This window comes from Podarcis raffonei, chromosome 2 (genome assembly GCF_027172205.1).
Source record: "Podarcis raffonei isolate rPodRaf1 chromosome 2, rPodRaf1.pri, whole genome shotgun sequence".
In the NCBI taxonomy this organism is placed as follows: domain Eukaryota; kingdom Metazoa; phylum Chordata; class Lepidosauria; order Squamata; family Lacertidae; genus Podarcis; species Podarcis raffonei.
Window position 1 is genome coordinate 114935634 of NC_070603.1, and position 17923 is coordinate 114953556.

Below are 17923 nucleotides of genomic sequence, written 5' to 3' on the forward strand. Positions count from 1 at the left end.
TTCAGCATATGCCTTTTTCTGCATCCTGATTTTTCCTCTTAATACTTTGTCCTAATATTTGCTTTTTATTTATGGAACATGAGATACGGTTATGAGATTTGTTGCAAACCTTGACATTTTTTTGTATTTGCTCCAGAGCTAATGCTCCAAGTTGTTGCCAAAGAGGCAGGATGCGACTGATATTTTTGCCACAACTGGAGCTCTTATATTCAGTGGCCTGTGTCACACATAATGCCAAACTATAGTTTAGTGTTACGTGCACAAACTTTGGGGCTCACTGCTTTCCCCCACTCCTCTCCTCTGGAGCAGCCACAAGGAGAATCTGGGAAGCTTTCCTTCCATTTTCAGCCGAGGTGAAATTTGAACCTAAGTAAACTGTGGTTAATCTTAACTGGTTCAGGGAAATAAGCTGAGCAAACTGTGGTTTACGATCTTGGCACATCTCCCTAAAAACCATAGTTAATATTATGCTAAGGACATAGTTAAGAGCTAACAGTTCTTGCCTTGGACAAATTAAGTAACTGTGGGCAGAAAAAACAAACAAAACCAGAAGTGTAATTTTCCCAACGCTTTTTGCCGGCCACACAGACTCATTCCTATAGTGCTATACTGTGGTTTAGAGTTACATATATATATATAATTTCTTTCTCTTTAAACATCTTTTACCAACTTCAATTTTCACTCCCCATATCGCCGCCCCACCTCCCATATTGCCTTATCTCGCATGGATTTTCTCATGTCTCTTCAGGTATGCTTTACTCCGGAAACTTTTATCACAGACGGTGCATTGGTGTGGTTTTTCTCCCGTGTGAATTCTCTCATGATGAATAAGGTTTGATCGCCGATTGAAACTTTTACCGCAGACTGAGCATGTATGTGGTTTCTCTCCTGTGTGGCTTCTCTCATGTGAAGTAAGGCTTGACTTTTGCTTGAAACTCTTCTCACAGACTGAACATGAATATGGCTTCTCTCCGGTGTGGATTCTCCCATGAATAATCAGGTGCTCCTTACGACTGAAGCTTCTGCTACAGACTGAGCATGTGTACGGTTTCTCCTGTGTGTGGATTTTTTGGTGTTCGGTGTAGCTCGTTCTGTGTTTGAATCTTTTCCCACAGACTGAGCAGGTATATGGTTTTTCCCCCGTATGAATCCTCTCATGTATGACCACTTGTGATTTGTTACCAAAGCTTTTCCCACAAACTGAGCACGAATACGGTTTCTCCCCTGTATGCGTTCTCATGTGTCCAAGAAGATTTGCTTTACAGCTGAAGCTTTTACCACAGACTGAGCACATAAAGGGAGTTTCTCCAGTGTGAATTCTTTCGTGGCTCGTGAGGTTGGATCTTTGCTTGAAACTTTTACCACAGAACGAGCAGGCATAAGGCCTTTCTTCCGTGTGAGTTCTTTCGTGTGAAATAAGATTAGTTCTCCCGCTACAACCTTTTCCACATACCAAACATTTATAGGGTGTCTCTCCAGTATGGACTCGTTCATGTCTAATAAGGCTTACTTTGTGAATGAAGCTTTTCCCACAGATAGAACATGTGTACATTTTTTCTTGTGTATGAGTTTTTTCATGGCTAAGAAGATTGGATCTTTGGTTGAAGCTTTTCCCACAGATTGCACATATATAGGACTTTTCTTCATTATGGCTTCTTTCATGGACAGCCAGGTAACTTTTCCAGTTGAAGCTTTTCCCACAGATAGAGCACGAATATGGTTTTTCTCCCGTATGGGTTCCCTTGTGTCCCAGAAGGCAGTCTTTACGACTGAAACTTTTCCCGCAGATAGAACACTTATATGGGATCTCTCCTGTATGAATTCTTTCATGCTGAAGGAGGCCGGAGCACTGGCTGAAGTTTTTACCACAGACTGGACATGTATATGGTTTCTCTCCCATATGAATTCTCTCATGTCTGATAAGGCTTGCTTTGCGACTAAAGCTTTTCCCACAGACTGAACACGCATATGGTTTCTCTCCTGTGTGGGTGATCTTGTGCGCAACAAGCCCAGAGCTCTGACAGAAGCTTTTACCACACTCAGAGCACTTGTAAGGCTTCTCTCCCGTATGAATTCTCTCATGTCTTATAAGGAGTGCCTTACGACTCAGGTTTTTACCACAGACAGAGCACGGATACGGTTTTTCCCCTGTATGGGTCCTTTCATGGCTAATAAGATGGGATCTTTGATTGAAGCTTTTCCCGCAGACTGAACACGTATATGGTTTCTCCCCTGTATGATTTAGCTTGTGTCTAATAAGATGTGATCTCCGAAAGAATCTTTTCCCACAGACTAAGCATGTATATAGTTTCTCTCCTGCGTGGCTCTTCCCATGGGTCATCAGGTAATATCTCCAACCAGATCTCTTATCGTCATCTAGGTATTTATATGGTTCCTCTCCTTTTTTAAGCATTCTCCCAGACTTATGGATTCTCTTCTGGAGTTTGGTTTCATTGACGCCACTTCCCCCATGAGATAAAGTCTTTCCCACTCTCTTTCCAGAGGCATTGCCTTGGTGCCTCCCTGCTTGGCCTTCTTTCACAGAGACCTCGGCCTTCTTTGGATACCGGAAGATTCCCTCCTTGGCAGTTCCCAAAAGTGTCTCATCCGTTGCCACTTGATGAGTGCTTTCCGGTGGGAAGAGGCCTTCCTCTTTCATGTACCCATTGCCTGTTCGCAAAACAGAGAATTGTGATAGCAGTAAGAGATCTATTGCCTTAGTTTGTCTCCTGAGGAAAGAAGTCATCAACCAAAACGTGTGGCAATTCACTGTTTTGTTTACTTGATAAAGATATTTAATTTGGCTTCCATAAGGGACAACCAGACCAGGGCTATTTTTATAGAAAAAGAGGTACCGGAACTCACCATGAACACCTCCCTTGTTTACTTATACAGTGGTACCGCAGGTTAAGAACTTAATTCGTTCCGGAGGTCCATTCTTAACCTGAAACTGTTCTTAACCTGAGGTACCACTTTAGCTAATGGGGCCTCCCACTGCTGCTGCGCCACCGCCACGCAATTTCTGTTCTCATCCTGAAGCAAAGTTCTTAACCCGAGGTAGTATTTCTGGGTTAGCGGAATCTGTAACCTGAAGCATCTGTAACCTGAGGTACCACATAGCAGATCTTCTCCCCTGTCTGCCTCAGGGCCCTGGCACCGAAAAGGGAAAAGACACAAGGATGGTATGTCACTTTAGCTCAAACTTTTTCAGCAGGGGGCCGGTCCACTGTCCCACAGACCTTGTGTGGGGGCCGGACTATATTTTGGAAAAAAAATATGAACGAATTCCTATGCCCCACAAATAACCCAGAGATGCATTTTAAATAAAAGCACACATTCTACTCATGTAAAAACACGCTGATTCCCAAACCGTCCGCGGGCAGGATTGAGAAGGCGATTGGGCCGCATCTGGCCCCCAGGCCTTAGATTGCCTACCCATGATCTAGCCTTTTCTTAGTGTCCCAGGCACCCTCTTTTTATTTGGCAAGTGGAGACTAGCTTCCTGCCAAGGTTCTTCCTGTTTCCTGCTGTTGGCACTGTGGTTTGCCTCACCTGAAACAGTTGCCTTTTCCTCAGTTTCTTGGAAATCTTGGGCCCAGGTCTCTCCTTTCAGTTCCAGCTTTATTATTATACCAGGAAATCCTGTTTAGGAGGAAGGAGATCAGAGAAGGTTCTATATTTTTTTAAGACTTTTATTTTTTAAAATAAATTTTATTAAGGCTTACAAAGAAAAATACAAAACTTATTATCGTCTCCCTTTTTAAAAAACAAACCAAGACTTTTATCTAGATACAATAAAATCACAAAAGGGGTGGGGGAGAGAAAGAAACAGAGAAAGGAAAAGAAATAAAATTTAAAAAGTAGAAAAGAGGGTAAAAGAGAAAGATAGAAGAATAAGATATAGAAAATAAAGAACTTTTTATTCTTCATCTGTCCGCTATGGAAGAATGAGGAAATCCCGACGAAAGAACTGTGGCAAGAAAAACTGATGGACTATGCGGAATTGGCAAAACTGACACACAGACTACGTGACAAGGATAACTGTGATTTTAAAGATGAATGGGAACCTTTTATGAAATATTTGAAGAAGCAACAAAATGAACTGGACTCTTTGGCAGGTTTTGAATAAACATTCACAAACTCTTTATTGTAATATATAGATAGATAATTTGAGGATCTTTACAATTTCATAACATGCAGACAGAAAGATGTGATGAGAAACCAGAGAAAGGAGTTGAGGGAAGTCCGGGGCTGGAGGGAGGTTGGGTTTTTTGTTTGGGGGGGGGGAGGAAAATGGGAGGGGGGAACCAATGTGGACGATGTATTTTTGTTAAAATTATTGTGTTGAAATTTCTAATATTTTTTTTTTTTAAAGTGCCTTTTCTCTGATCAAACACATCAGCTTCGCCATCTCAGCTAAGTCCATCAGTTTTAACAGCCATTCTTCCATTGTTAGTAATGATGTGCCCTTCCATTTTTGTGCACATAAAAGTCTGGCAGCCGTGACTTTTAAGGCTTTTAGATCAGGTTTGGTTCCTAGGCCAAGCTCCAGCCAAGACAGTCGTGCTGGAAGGGGCTGAAACATCTGGACAGTTCCGGGTTGCAAGGACCCAGCAGGGCCTGGTGCGAAAAGGACTGTACCATCCCAGTCTTTATGCAGAAAGTTCTCAGGTACAGTCCTAGCCATCCCCAATAGGTCTGAAAAAGAACCCAGGCTGTGCCCCTAGAGAACTACTGCTGGTCGGAGGAGAATACACTGAGCCGATCTGAGTTAGGATCAGGGAGAAGCTTGCAGTGGCTCCAATCTGGTGGAACACTCTGTCACAAGAGACTAGGGCCCTGCGGGACTTGACATCTTTCCGCAGGGCCTGCAAGATAGAACTGTTCCACCAGCCCTTTGGCCAGGGCACAGCCTGACTCCCTCCTTCGGCAGTCTTCACGGAGCTCTGGCCCAATGGTTGCCATTGGTTTCATTTGAATTAATTTTATAATGAATGATTTTAGAGTGTTGTGTTGTGTTGTGTTGTGTTGTACTGTTGTACTGTTTTATTGTTGTTAACCGCCCTGAGCCCGGCTTCGGGTGGGGAGGGCGGGATATAAATAAAATTTATTATTATTATTACTATGTTCCCACGATTATCTTGTGCACCTGCAGAAAAGGAGCGAGGGCCCTGGGGAGAAATGCCCACGTAAACCCTTTAAAATTAAAACTTTGGTGGTGAACCCCAGATCAGAAGAACTGTTACCACACCTGACTGATCTGCAGCAGCATTCGCATTTTCGTCGGCTCCTGGGTGTTCTGGGACGCAGGGCTCCTCTTCCTGTTCTTGCTTTATCACGAGGTCGGGAAATCCTGAATCAAAGGGGGTAGGGAAAGGAGAGGTAAAACGAAGTGTTCAGGTGCAATATTCCAACAGCCGACCTCAGATGCAGAGCACAAGGAGAGAATCAGAACAGAACTGTAGAGTTGGAAGGGACCTTGAGGGTCATCTAGTCGAGCCCCCCTGCAACGCAAGTTTTCGTTCAAGAGTTACTTATCATTTGACTTATCAGATCCCTCCCCTGATTTGTGATCTGGTTGTAAGCTGCCTAGGGAAGTTCTTCTTCCCCCTTCTCAACGCTGTAGCAGAAGGTCATCAAAACGTTCCAATTTGGCCTTCAGAGGATGGATGCAATTGCTATCTTACCATAACTATTGTGATCCTCCTCCTCCTCCTGGATTTTGTTTTTGTTTTTTAACACTCACTATTTTATTATTTTTTAGGATGTTTCTTATTGTGGTTATTATTATTATTATTATTATTATTATTATTATTATTATTATTACAATGGTACCTTGGGTTACATACGCTTCAGGTTACATACGCTTCAGGTTACAGACTCCGCTAACCCAGAAATAGTGCTTCAGGTTAAGAACTTTGCTTCAGGATGAGAACAGAAATCGTGCTCCGGCGGCGCGGCAGCAGCGGAAGGCCCCATTAGCTAAAGTGGTGCTTCAGGTTAAGAACAGTTTCAGGTTAAGTACGGACCTCCGGAACGAATTAAGTACTTAACCTGAGGTACCACTGTATTATTATTATTATTATTACTGCTGACTTTCACTGGTGTTTGTTCATCTTGCATCCTCTTTATTATTTGTATCATGTTAAAGCAATTTTCTGTCCGGCCATCCTCTTGATCCTAATTTCCACCCCTCATCTGATCTGGCAGTACCTGGAAAGGACTTTTGCCACTGGTGGTCCAGAACCCAAAGCTGCTCCCCTCCTCCTCCTCCTCCTCCTCCTCCTCCTCCTCCTCCTCCTCCTTCTTCTCCTCCTCCTCCTTCTTCTTCTTCTTCTTCTTCTTCTTCTTCTTCTTCTTCTTCTTCTTCTTCTTCCAGCTTTATTATCACATCAGGAATCTCTGGTTCACAGGAAATATGTGAGAAAGAGTATGGTTAAGAGGGACATTTTATCACTCTACACAGGGGCAGAACCCAAAATTGCGTTCCAGAGTTTAGCCCAATGTATACTGGATTCAGGGACGCGGGTGGCGCTGTGGTCTAAACCACAGAGCCTAGGGCTTGCCGATCAGAAGGTCGGTGGTTGAGCTCCTGTTGCTCGGTCCCTGCTCTTGCCAACCTAGCAGTTTGAAAGCACGTCAAAGTGCAAGTAGATAAATAGGTACCGCTCACGGCGTTTCCGTGCGCTGCTCTGGTTCGCCAGAAGCGGCTTAGTCATGCTGGCCACATGACCCGGAAGCTGTACACTGGATCCCTCGGCCAATAAAGTGAGATGAGCACTGCAACCCCAGAGTCATCCGCGACTGGACCTAACCGTCAGGGGCCCCTTTATACTGGATTCAATGTGTATTGGGGTGGTGTCTCAGCTTCCCCACCTGTGTCAGGCTCCAAAATGATCTTCTTTTCCTCCACAATTGGCTGGTCTGGGATCCATGGATCTTCCTCTTCCTCAAGCTGGGAGATCAAGTTGGGTTTGACAACTCGAAAACCTGTCCAGGGAACAGAAGAAACTTGAGTAATATGTGGGGCTGCCCAGAACATAATAGTCAGAACATATAACACCAATTTTGGCATGACTGCACTGGCTACCAAAATACTTCCATAAAAAAATTGACGAAAAAATAAAGAAGAAGAAATTGCGGAGAATTAAGGATTTGAAGTCAGCACAGGGTAAGTTCACTCAACGAGCCTGTATTTAAATTTTCTATTGCTTTTTATGAACTGTATCTTAATAGATATTTTTTCTATTACAGTTTGTTATTTTAATGATTATCTTTTATGTGTTTTCCCCCCAAATTGTTTTGATTGAATTTCAAAACATTAACAAATGCAAATAAGAAAAGTAAAAGTAAAAAAAGGCAACTAAGAGCTCATCCACCCCCAAAAGATATCTTTTCAGTGTTAGGAACTGAGTACAGTGGTACCTCAGGTTAAGAACTTAATTCGTTCCGGAGGTCCGTTCTTATCCTGAAACTGTTCTTAACCTGAAGCACCACTTTAGCTAATGGGGCCTCCTGCTGCTGCCGTGCCGCCGGAGCACAATTTCTGTTCTTATCCTGAAGCAAAGTTCTTCACCCGAGATACTATTTCTGGATTAGCGGAGTCTGTAACCTGAAGCATATGTAACCTGAGGTAAAAGGTAAAGGTAAAGGTACCCCTGCCCATACGGGCCAGTCGTGTCCGACTCTAGGGTTGCGCGCTCATCTCGCTCAAGAGGCTGTGAGCCGGCGCCGTCCGAAGACACTTCCGGGTCACGTGGCCAGCGTGACGAAGCTGCTCTGGCGAGCCGGCACCAGCGCAGCACACGGAAACGCCGTTTACCTTCCTGCTATAAAGCGGTACCTATTTATCTACTTGCACTTAGGGGTGCTTTCGAACTGCTAGGTGGGCAGGAGCTGGGACCGAAAGACGGGAGCTCACCCCGCCGCGGGGATTCAAACCGCCGACCTTCTGATCGGCAAGTCCTAGGCACTGAGGTTTTACCCACAGCGCCACCAGCGTCCCAACCTGAGGTACCACTGTACTAATACCAGACACATTATAATACTTTGCTTTCTATGCTACAAGATACGAGTACCTCTCTCCTAGAGCAAGTCCCACACCATCAGAAGTGTGTGTTGAAATGAATTTCTGAATGAAAGGGGTGGAGGGGAGGGAAGAGAATTACATTTCCTATCAAAAGTTGAGGAAAAGGGCACTTACCTAAAGAGGCCAGATGCCCATAATTTTCCTGCATGACGTCCCGGTACAAAGCCTTTTCATGTGTATCCAATAGAGCCCACTCACACTCTGTGAAATACACAGCCACATCCTCAAAAGCCACACAGCCCTGGAAAGAAAGGAAATAGCAACATTTAGGGAAAGTGTGCTGCAAATACTAAGTTCCCTGTTGCTACAGATAACTATGAGTTTGGATGCTTCTGGGCTAAGGTTACCAGATTTTTCTCAATGAATCCGGGGACACTTTTCAACTTCCTACTAAATAAGATGGATTTTGTCAGGAAACTAATTTGTAAGCCAAATTAGGTGTGACTGCCATAAAACGTAGGAAACAAGCTGTGCTATCATAATCATTAAGGCTTTAAATGATAATTTTAGGTTATATGTTAGTGACTTAAGTTTTAATTTATATATTTTTATATATTTTTAACTGTTGCTATATATGTATTGTCCCTGTTATACCCTGTTATACCTAATTGCAAATTCAAATGTATCCCTATTGTGTTTTATGACTTCCTTGATATTGTATGTGGGCTGGAACTGGTCTGTGACCGAAATAATAAAATTCATTCATCCAGGGACTCTCCCCAGGAAACAGGGACGTCTGGTAACCTTATTCTGGGCAGCTGCTATTTGTGCATGGGATCCAGTCACATACAGTCATACCTTGGATCTTGAATGCCTTGGCTCATGAACAAATCAGCTCCCAAACTATTGAAACCCAGAAGTGAGTGTTCCGGTTTTCAAACGATTTTCAGAAGCCGAACGTCCGGCACGGCTTCAGCGGCTTCCAGTTGGCTGCAGGAGCTTCCTGCAGCCAATCAGAAGCCACACTTTGGTTTCCGAACGTTTTGGAAGTCGAACACACTTCCGGAACGAATTCCGTTCGACTTCCAAGGTACTGGTAAATTCAGATTGCGCAATTATAGTTGATTGGCAGGTCCTGCACAGAGACCAGGCTTCCCCCAAAAGAACAGATGTTTTGTAATAAGGAAAAGGATGGGGGAAATACTGGAAAGTGTGGGATAACACTTGCTTTGATGCAGCAGCATCAAAGCTCCCCATAAATGTGTGAACGCTCATTAAATAGCCCACGTCGTCTAATCTTGCAAACAGATCAGGAGGCATGCTTACTAAACAGGCTGTCTGGAAGCAACAAGTGTTGCTTGGTTTTTGTGACTTTTGTCACTTCTGCTTTAAACTGTAAGGAAAAGGTAAAGGGACCCCTGTCCATTAGGTCCAGTTGTGACCGAGTCTGGGGTTGCGGCGCTCATCTCGCTTTATTGGCCAAGGGAGCCGGCGTACAGCTTCCGGGTCATGGGGCCAGCATGACTAAGCTGCTTCTGGTGAACCAGAGCAGCGAACGGAAACGCCGTTTACCTATTTATCTACTTGCACTTTGAGGTGCTTTCGAACTGCTAGGTTGGCAGGAGCAGGGACCGAGCAACGGGAGTTCACCCTGTCGCGGGGATTCGAATTGCCGACCTTCTGATCGGCAAGTCCTAGGCTCTGTGGTTTAACCCACAGCGCCACCCGCGTCCCTCTTTCAACTGTACACGCTGAAAGTCCTTGTGCAGAAGGGCAGCTTATAAATTGCCTAAATAAAAACAGCCAGGCAATCTATGTCCAATGGCCAGTATCCATTGTTAGTCACACTCACAGGAGACTGGCTGATAGATGAATGAATTCACTGACTTCTACCCTCAAGATTGACTTAGTTTGGTTTCACCCATTTCCTCTGTAATCCTAACAACCCTGTAAACGAAGCTTAAGAAGAAGACAGACCCTGGGTTGTTTTTGAGGCCACTGAGCATTCAAGTAGATATCAGCATGGCAGACCTACTACTGGGTCTTCTACAATTTTTAAAAAATGAGTGTCGTTGCCTGCACCTGCCAATTTGGATCGGGATGGCAGTGCTGGGGGAAGGTGGCATTAACTCCTTAATGTCATTGTCCTAATATCACCCTGTCTCCCAAAGTTACCCTCAGGGCAGAAACGTACCAAACATTTTGAAACCCCCTCCCTCTGCACCACGGTCCTTTATTTGACATGGGGTGTGTGTATGCTTTGGCTGCTATTCCCACACCCCACACCCCAAAATCCAGCACAAGAATCAGTCTATGAACTGCCCAAATCACATTTAGCTCAGCCCTATCCTGAGATTTTTGGGACACGGATGGCGCTGTGGGTTAAACCACAGAGCCTAGGGCTTGCCGATCGTAAGGTCGGCAGTTCGAATCCCCGCGACGGGGTGAGCTCCCGTTGCTCAGTCCCTGCTCCTGCCAACCTAGCAGTTCGAAAGCACGTCAAAGTGCAAGTAGATAAATAGGCACCGCTCTGGCGGGAAGGTAAACGGCATTTCCGTGCGCTGCTCTGGTTCGCCAGAAGCAGCTTAGTCATGCTGGCCACATGACCCGGAAGCTGTACGCCGGCTCCCTCGGCCAATAAAGCGAGATGAGCGCCGCAACCCCAGAGTCGTCTGTGACTGGAACTAATGGTCAGGGGTCCCTTTACCTTTACTTTATCCTGAGATTTAAATTGGGGCTTTTCTTTCCAGCTCGTAGTTCAAACTTCTGTTACATGATCTCCAGCTCCCAGAAAACAAACAACCCTTTGCTGAGATCTAGAGCAATAGACTTGATTTATTGCTTGATTTATAACATTGATTGATTGATTTTGCAGGAAGCGGGTACCAATTGCTGTCTCATCCTAGATATACCTGGGGCCAGTCCTACTTCTGCATCCCTTTGACTGCGTGAGATGCTTTGGAATTTGCCAAGGAATTTTGCTTCCTGGGTGCTGAAGCTGAACGATGGCACCCCCCTCTCAACTCAGCCAGAACAGAGGAATCTGGGCCCTGAGCTCTGTTTCTCAATACAGGAGTTGCCCCTCTCCCAGGTACCCCCCACCCACCCACCCCCCCGTACCTGAGGTAGCTGTGTGTCCATTGCTGCTTCCGCTTCCCTCAAAGGTGGGGACGATGTTTCTATGAGACCTGGAAAAGTGACAAGGTTACATGGGGCTGTGCCCTACATAGATATAAAAGTGTCAACCCAAATGGATGATGGGAAAAGTGAGGTGGTCGTATTGTAACAGGGATCTTGCCACAGGTGACGAGTCAAGCTTGAGTCCATGAGGAAAGGTAAAAACAACCGTCAGGGATTCCGTTCCAAAGATGTTGGTTTTTTGAACCATGGCAGTTGGGAGCAGTTAAGGAGGCAGACCGCAGGGCTTCACTGGAGCCTGAGCAAACAGGTCTTTAGTTCCCGTATTTTTTGTGGGGGGGCTCAGGCCAAGGATATATGGAGCGAGCAGCTATATACAGGCCTCTGTGCATGTGCAAAGCGCTTTTGTTTCGTTAGTTGCTGTGCTGTCTAGCACCAACTTAGAAAAACTGAACACCAGTCAAGGTTTCTTCAGGGTTGGCAACCCCTGCCTTAGAGCATGGGCTCAGGAATAATACACACACACACACACACACCACACCACACCACACCACACCACACCACACCACACATCTACCACGTGCCTCTAGTCTAGTCCAAAGTGGAAAAAATATAAATGCAGAGGACATTTAAAATCCTTTCCCCTTTTGAGATCAGCTTTGAGACAGAAGCCTCAGGAAATTATTTTTCCAATGCACAAATTTACAATATTGGGGGTGTCTAAATATGTGGATCTCCCCCCCCCCGCCATCCACCACACTTCACCCCCTTTTCCCTCTCTCACCAGCAGATCACTCCCTGCTCAGCTGCATCCCTGACCAGCCGATCCCTCTTTTCTGTTTCGCCCTCCCTCCCCTTTCTTCTTGGATCTCTCTCTTCCTCCTTCCTACATCTGCAGTTCCTGCCCTTCTCGGCTTTATGCCTTCCAGGAGCGTTTCTTTTATATATATATAAATTATTATTATGCGGGCTGATGTTTTGGAAGTGCCCCTTTTGATGTTGCACCGCTTCTCCTTCTCCTGCCTGCCTGTGCTGACCTGTGCGCCTGCTTTTCCGCTTCCCGCCATGTGACTGAGGCCACACCAGATCCCTGGCAGTGCAAATCCATCTTCTGTGCTATGTCCTCAGACGGAGTGCCTCTCAGTGGCAAGGCTCATGCTAGGCACACATGCATTTATTTCAGTTACGAGGGGCTTCCCATGAAATATCCTGAAGCAATTAAATTTTTGTTTGTTCTTTTTTTTATTAAAGAGTTTCTTGTTTTACAGAAGTACCGGTATGTGTAATGTCTCTTGTATTTTTCCATGTAACATTTTTACAAATCAGTTTCATTGGTTGAGACATTGGGGGGGGAAGGGGGGGGGAGATGGGTGGGGGTGGGTCCTGAAGCAATTAATGATTTTTAAAAAACATACATTTTATCCATCCATTCGTTTCATTTATTTTTTTAAATGAATATTTATTAGCATTTTCAAAAACCACACAAAAACAAAAATAGACAAAAAATAACAAAAATCCAAAACAATTAAAAACACATAAAATTTCAATTACTTATTTTCTTTTAACTTATTTCTCAGACCTCCTCACACCTCCCCTTCTTGTATTCCAATTTAAATTATCAGCTCAGCAAGTCCTTAACTTATTTCTCCACTTTAACTTAATAATTTATTCTAACATGTTATTATTTTATTTTTCTTCTTCTTCCATTTCCTCAATTTACTTTGCAAACCTTATTTTCATTCAATTTAGACCATTTTAAAAACCAATTTTAACTTATCCAAACTTCAACATCAATACTTATACCTCATTATTCATTCTTAAATATTTTTCCTAAAGTCGACCAAAATTTCCCTTCCACGACTTTCCCAATTTCCATAAAAATAGCAGAACCAAATAAAAACAGCACAAATTATAATTATATACCCTTTGGATTCCCAGGCTCCACCCACCCTTTTCCCGGTTTCAGTCCCCAATAATGTCCGTCAGTATCAATATACTGTTTAGCCTGGAGATCTCACATCCGAGGCTCTTAATTCTCTCTCAATTCCTCTCTGCTGGTCTTTTTGATTGTCCTTAATGTTAAACCCCAAATCTCGGAGAGGCTCCGGCCCAACAGGATCCATATTTCTTCCAGCCAGACCTCCATATTTAAAAATAAAGCCTATGGGGTACTCCAAATCTTGTTTCCTACTCCTTTCAAGTCCAAATGTCCCCAGAGCTCCAGCTTCCACCTTAATCAAATTTGTAATCCTTCGGTCTTCAAATTTCCACATAAGGAGATCTTTCAGTTCTCCACTCTCCAATTCAGGCCAGACTTTCCACATCAGATTTTTATTTTCCTTTATTGCCATCATGTCAGGCCTCAAGGTACAACTCTCCTTTAACATTTGCAGAGTTACAGCTCCTCCTTCCTTTTCTTCAGGGGCAACATATGTCTCCTTCACCATATTCTCAAAACTCTCAGATGTCCAATTCAGCCTGGATTTTCCCTCCTCCAGCCATTCCTGTAATGTCACTAAGTCCCTCTAGGGGGATTTTAGTTCCTTAATATTCTTTTCAGCTCAAGTCCAAAAATCAAGTTATTTTGTATCAGCCCTTCCTTATTTTCAACAAATTGTAGCAAATATACCATTCGTTTCATTTATGGGCTGCTTCCTATATTGCATCTCAAAGCGATTTCACAAGTCCATTAAAAACATATTTTAAAGTATTACATATTGAAAATAATTGCATTAAAAAAAATCATTACATCTATAATAGCAATTAGAAACCAAAGGATCAACAATACAGTGGTACCTCAAGTTACAGACGCTTCAGGTTACAGATGCTTCAGGTTACAGACTCTGCTAACCCAGAAATAGTACTTCAGTTTAAGAACTTTGCTTCAGGATGAGAACAGAAATTGAGCGGCGGCGGCGGGAGGCCCCATTAGCTAAAGTGGTGCTTCAGTTTAAAAACAGTTTCAGGTTAAGAACGGACCTCCAGAACGAATTAAGTTCTTAACCCAAGGTACCACTGTAAAAGCATATAATAGGTAAAGTGAAAAGGTAAAGGACCCCTGGACGGTTAAGTCCAGTCAAAGGAGACTATGGGGTTGCGGCACTCATCTCACTTTCAGGCTGAGGAAGCCGGCATTTTTCCACAGACAGATTTCCAGTTCATGTGGCCAGCATGACTAAACCGCTTCTGGCGCAATGGGACACCGTGATGGAAACCAGAGCGCACAGAAATACTTTTTACCTTCCCGCTGCAGCGGTATCTATTTATCTACTTGTACTGGTGTGTGTTCGAACTGCTAGGTTGGCAGAAACTGGGACAGAGCAACAGCTCACCCCATTGTGTGGATTTGAACCACCGACCTTCTGATCAGCAAGCCCAAGAGGACCAGTGGTTAGACCACAGCATCACCCGCTCCCTTCTATAATATATGGATACATATGGATAGTTCAGTTGGTTAAAGCATGGTGCTGATAGTGCCAAGTTTACAAGTTCGATCCCTGTCTGAGACAGCTGCATATTCCTGCATTGTAGGGGGTTGGACTAGATGATCCTCAGGGTCCCTTCAAACTTTACAATGCTATGATTCTGTGATATAGAGGAATAACATGGAACATTGCAAACAACAAATAATGGGCAACAGTTACCAGGCACAAAGCAAAATGCAGTTGTGATGTGCAGAAGGCAGAAAATAATAGGGTTCATCCTCCAAGAAGCTCAAAGCCAGCCTGGATTCCACCCCACTGCCTCTCTCTTTCTTTTAAATCTATTTTCTATTTAATATATTTTTATCCTGCCAAGTCAGGTTTCAAGGCGGCTTACAACATCAGTTATAAAATACAGAATAATAACAAACTGGTTAAAAACAATACTTAAAATGCATCACAGTGTATCTAAAACCAGCAATTAAAATATAATTTGAACGGACAGCAGCCCAGTCATCAGCATCCTCTGCGCCTTAATTTCCAAATGCATATATTCTACATATATTTGCCAAAGTTAGGCTGGAGGAATGAGAGCAGGTGGCTCTCTTAAGTCACCTTTGCGCAAGAGCCGAGAAAGAGAGCAGGAAGGGGCAGGGGCAAAAAAACCAGCAACTCAATCCTGCGCCGTCAGTTGACTGGCAGAGTTCAATGGCTTACTCTCGAGTAAGCGCGCAAAAGATTCGGGGTGCGGGCAGCCGTGAAACCCAGCCCTGTGCATTTGCCTGGGAACAAACCGTCAACTCCAGAGTTAAGGGTTTAAAACAAGGGTCAGCAAACTTTTTCAGCAGGGGGCCGGTCCACCGTCGCTCAGACCTTGTGAGGGGCCGGACTATATTTTGGGGGGGGGCAATAATGAACGAATTCCCATGCCCCACAAATAACCCAGAGATGCATTTTAAATAAAAGGACACATTCTACTCATGTAAAAACACGCTGATTTCCGGACCGTCCGAGGGCCGGATTTAGGATGTGATTGGGCCGGATCCGGCCCCCGGGCCTTAGTTTGCCTACCGCTGGTTTAGAATCACGGAGTTAGAATCATAGAATAATAGAATTATAAAGTCGGAAGGGACCCCAAGGGTCATCTAGTCCAACCCGCTGCAAGGCAGGAATTTCAACTAAAGAATCCATCCAACCTCTGCTTAAAAGCCTCCAAGGAAGGAGAGTCCACGACTCCCGTTCCACTTACTTCAGAGTAAGCCTGCATATATGATTGGTGGTGGGTTTTACCAAACAAACAAAAAATGCAAAGCCGCCCCCCCCCGCCCCGCAGGCAATGAATTCAAGCAGCCCCAAGGAATCAATTGCCAAGCGCATCCACCCTCGCTCCATCCATGCGCTCAGGTAGCCAAGGGGGAGGATTTTTTCTCTTTTTGGAGGGTTGCCTTGCAAGAGGGTTTTCTGCGTGTCCCCCCCTCCCCTCCTCCTGGCTTTCCTTCGATCACATGGTGGGAAGCGGAAAACAAAGAGCAAAGCCGCCAGCTCTCCCCATGGAGCGATCTGGTGGAGGAGGAGAAAGGGGAATGGAAATAAAATAAAAAAGACAAGCGCGCAGGAGACGTGGTGGTGATCGAGGAGACGCAGTAGGGATTCCTGGCGCAAACGCGAGGGAAAGAGAAAAGAGAGGGATCGGTTGAGGATCCCGCTTCTTGAAGGATTCCTGGTGAGGGTGTCTTTCAAGCCGACAACGGAAGGGAGAGCAGGATCCTTTCCGCCAGGGAAGCGACCCTAAGCGTAAGTGCAACGCCTCCCCTAAGCAAAGGTGCCACACAATTGTAAAACGGTGTCGTGTAGTAGTTAGAGGGCTGAATTAGGAGCGAGGAGACCTAGATTCAAATTCCCACTCAAGACATGAAGTCAGCCTTTGGACAGCCCCTTCTCTAAGACTGGCTTACCTTGCAGGGTTGTTGAAATTGGGGGCGAGGATGCAATGTCGTCCGCCTTGAGCTCCATGCAGGAGAGCAAGATTAGAGACGTAATAAGTAAATTTTGTTGTTTAGTTGTGTCCAACTCTTCGTGACCCCATGAACCAGAGCAGGCCAGGCACTCCTGTCTTCCACTGCCTCCTGCAGTTTGGTCAAACCCATGTTAGTAGCTTCAAGAACACTGTCCCACCATCTCGTCCTCTGTCGTCCCCTTCTCCTTGTGCCCTCCATCTTTCCCAACATCAGGGTCTTCTCCAGGGAGTCTTCTCTTCTCATGAGGTGGCCAAAGTATTGGAGCCTCAGCTTCAGGATCTGTCCTTCCAGTGAGCACTCAGGGCTGATTTCCTTCAGAATGGATCGGTTTGATCTTCTTGCAGTCCATGGGACTCTCAAGAGTCTCCTCCAGCGCCATAATTCAAAAGCATCAATTCCTCGGCGATCAGCCTTCTTTATGGTCCAGCTCTCATTTCCATGCATCACTACTGTGAAAACCTTAGCTTTAACTATACAGACCTTTGTCGGCAAGGTGATGTCTCTGCTTTTTAAGATGCTGCCTAGGTTAGAGGGCTGAATTAGGAGCGAGGAGACCTAGATTCAAATTCCCACTCAAGACATGAAGTCAGCCTTTGGACAGCCCCTTCTCTAGACTGGACTACCTTTCAGGGTTGTTGAGAGGAGAAATTGGGGACGAGGATCCAATGTCGCCCGCCTTGAGCTCCTTGCAGGAGAGCAAGATTAGAGACGTAATAAGTAAATAACAGGGCATTATTTATGTCCTCTTCAGTAGGACTTGTGTTAAGGATTACAGCCGTTCCCACCCATTGAAATGTCCACCTTATCTCATTTTCTATCGTTTCTGTTCTTCTCTTCGGCGCACATCTGCAATCTTTTATCTCTCTTCTGGGTGAAAATTATAAAAAAACCTTTCAAGCTCTCACCACCTGTTAATTTAAACATTTTTTCCCTCTATCTTTTATTTCATTTATTTTTTAATTGAATTTTTACACTGCCCTTTGCCGGTAGATCTCGGGGCGGTTCACAACATAAAAATACAAAGGAAAAAAATCATGTTAGAGTAAAAGGCAGCTAGTCAAATTAAATTGCAACATATATTGAAATTATATTATAAATTTCAACTAAAAAAAAACCCCAAACTAATTGGAAAACATCCAGCATTAATGTTTTAAAAACAACCCAGGGTCATGAACAGGGCTTTAGTAAATAGACTGGTAGTAATAATTAAAAACAGCAGCATGTGAAAAGTCTGATAATATTTGGGAAAGTCGTTCCACAATTGGTGTACCATAGCAGAATGCTGAACTGTTGGTCTGATCCAGCTGGCTCTTTTA

The 17923-nt window shown here is 44.5% G+C and overlaps 2 protein-coding genes across 3 annotated transcripts in view; both read right to left on the reverse strand.

Annotated features, from left to right (window-relative positions):
* Positions 1 to 555: 555 nt before the first annotated feature.
* Positions 556 to 12271, reverse strand: LOC128408989 (zinc finger protein 271-like). Of its 2 annotated transcripts, XM_053379111.1 has the most exons (8): positions 11952 to 12271; positions 11150 to 11217; positions 8204 to 8330; positions 6877 to 6990; positions 6214 to 6402; positions 5252 to 5353; positions 3553 to 3642; positions 556 to 2670 (listed from the first exon to the last, which is right to left on the reverse strand). In XM_053379111.1, exons 2-8 carry the CDS (start codon positions 11168 to 11170, stop codon positions 716 to 718), a joined length of 2598 nt encoding a protein of 865 aa, XP_053235086.1. In that variant the 5' UTR covers positions 11171 to 11217; positions 11952 to 12271; the 3' UTR covers positions 556 to 715. The 2 variants fall into 2 exon arrangements, with proteins under 2 accessions (XP_053235086.1, XP_053235087.1); XM_053379112.1 differs by lacking the exon at positions 11952 to 12271 and having other exon boundaries at positions 11150 to 11628.
* The window catches only part of LOC128409029 (zinc finger protein OZF-like), a 120505-nt gene continuing 110508 nt past the window's right edge, over positions 7927 to 17923 (reverse strand). Inside the window, exon 6 of the transcript XR_008329176.1 lies at positions 7927 to 7948. The gene's annotated coding sequence lies outside the window, so the exon portion shown is untranslated. The remainder of the gene's footprint in view (positions 7949 to 17923) is intronic.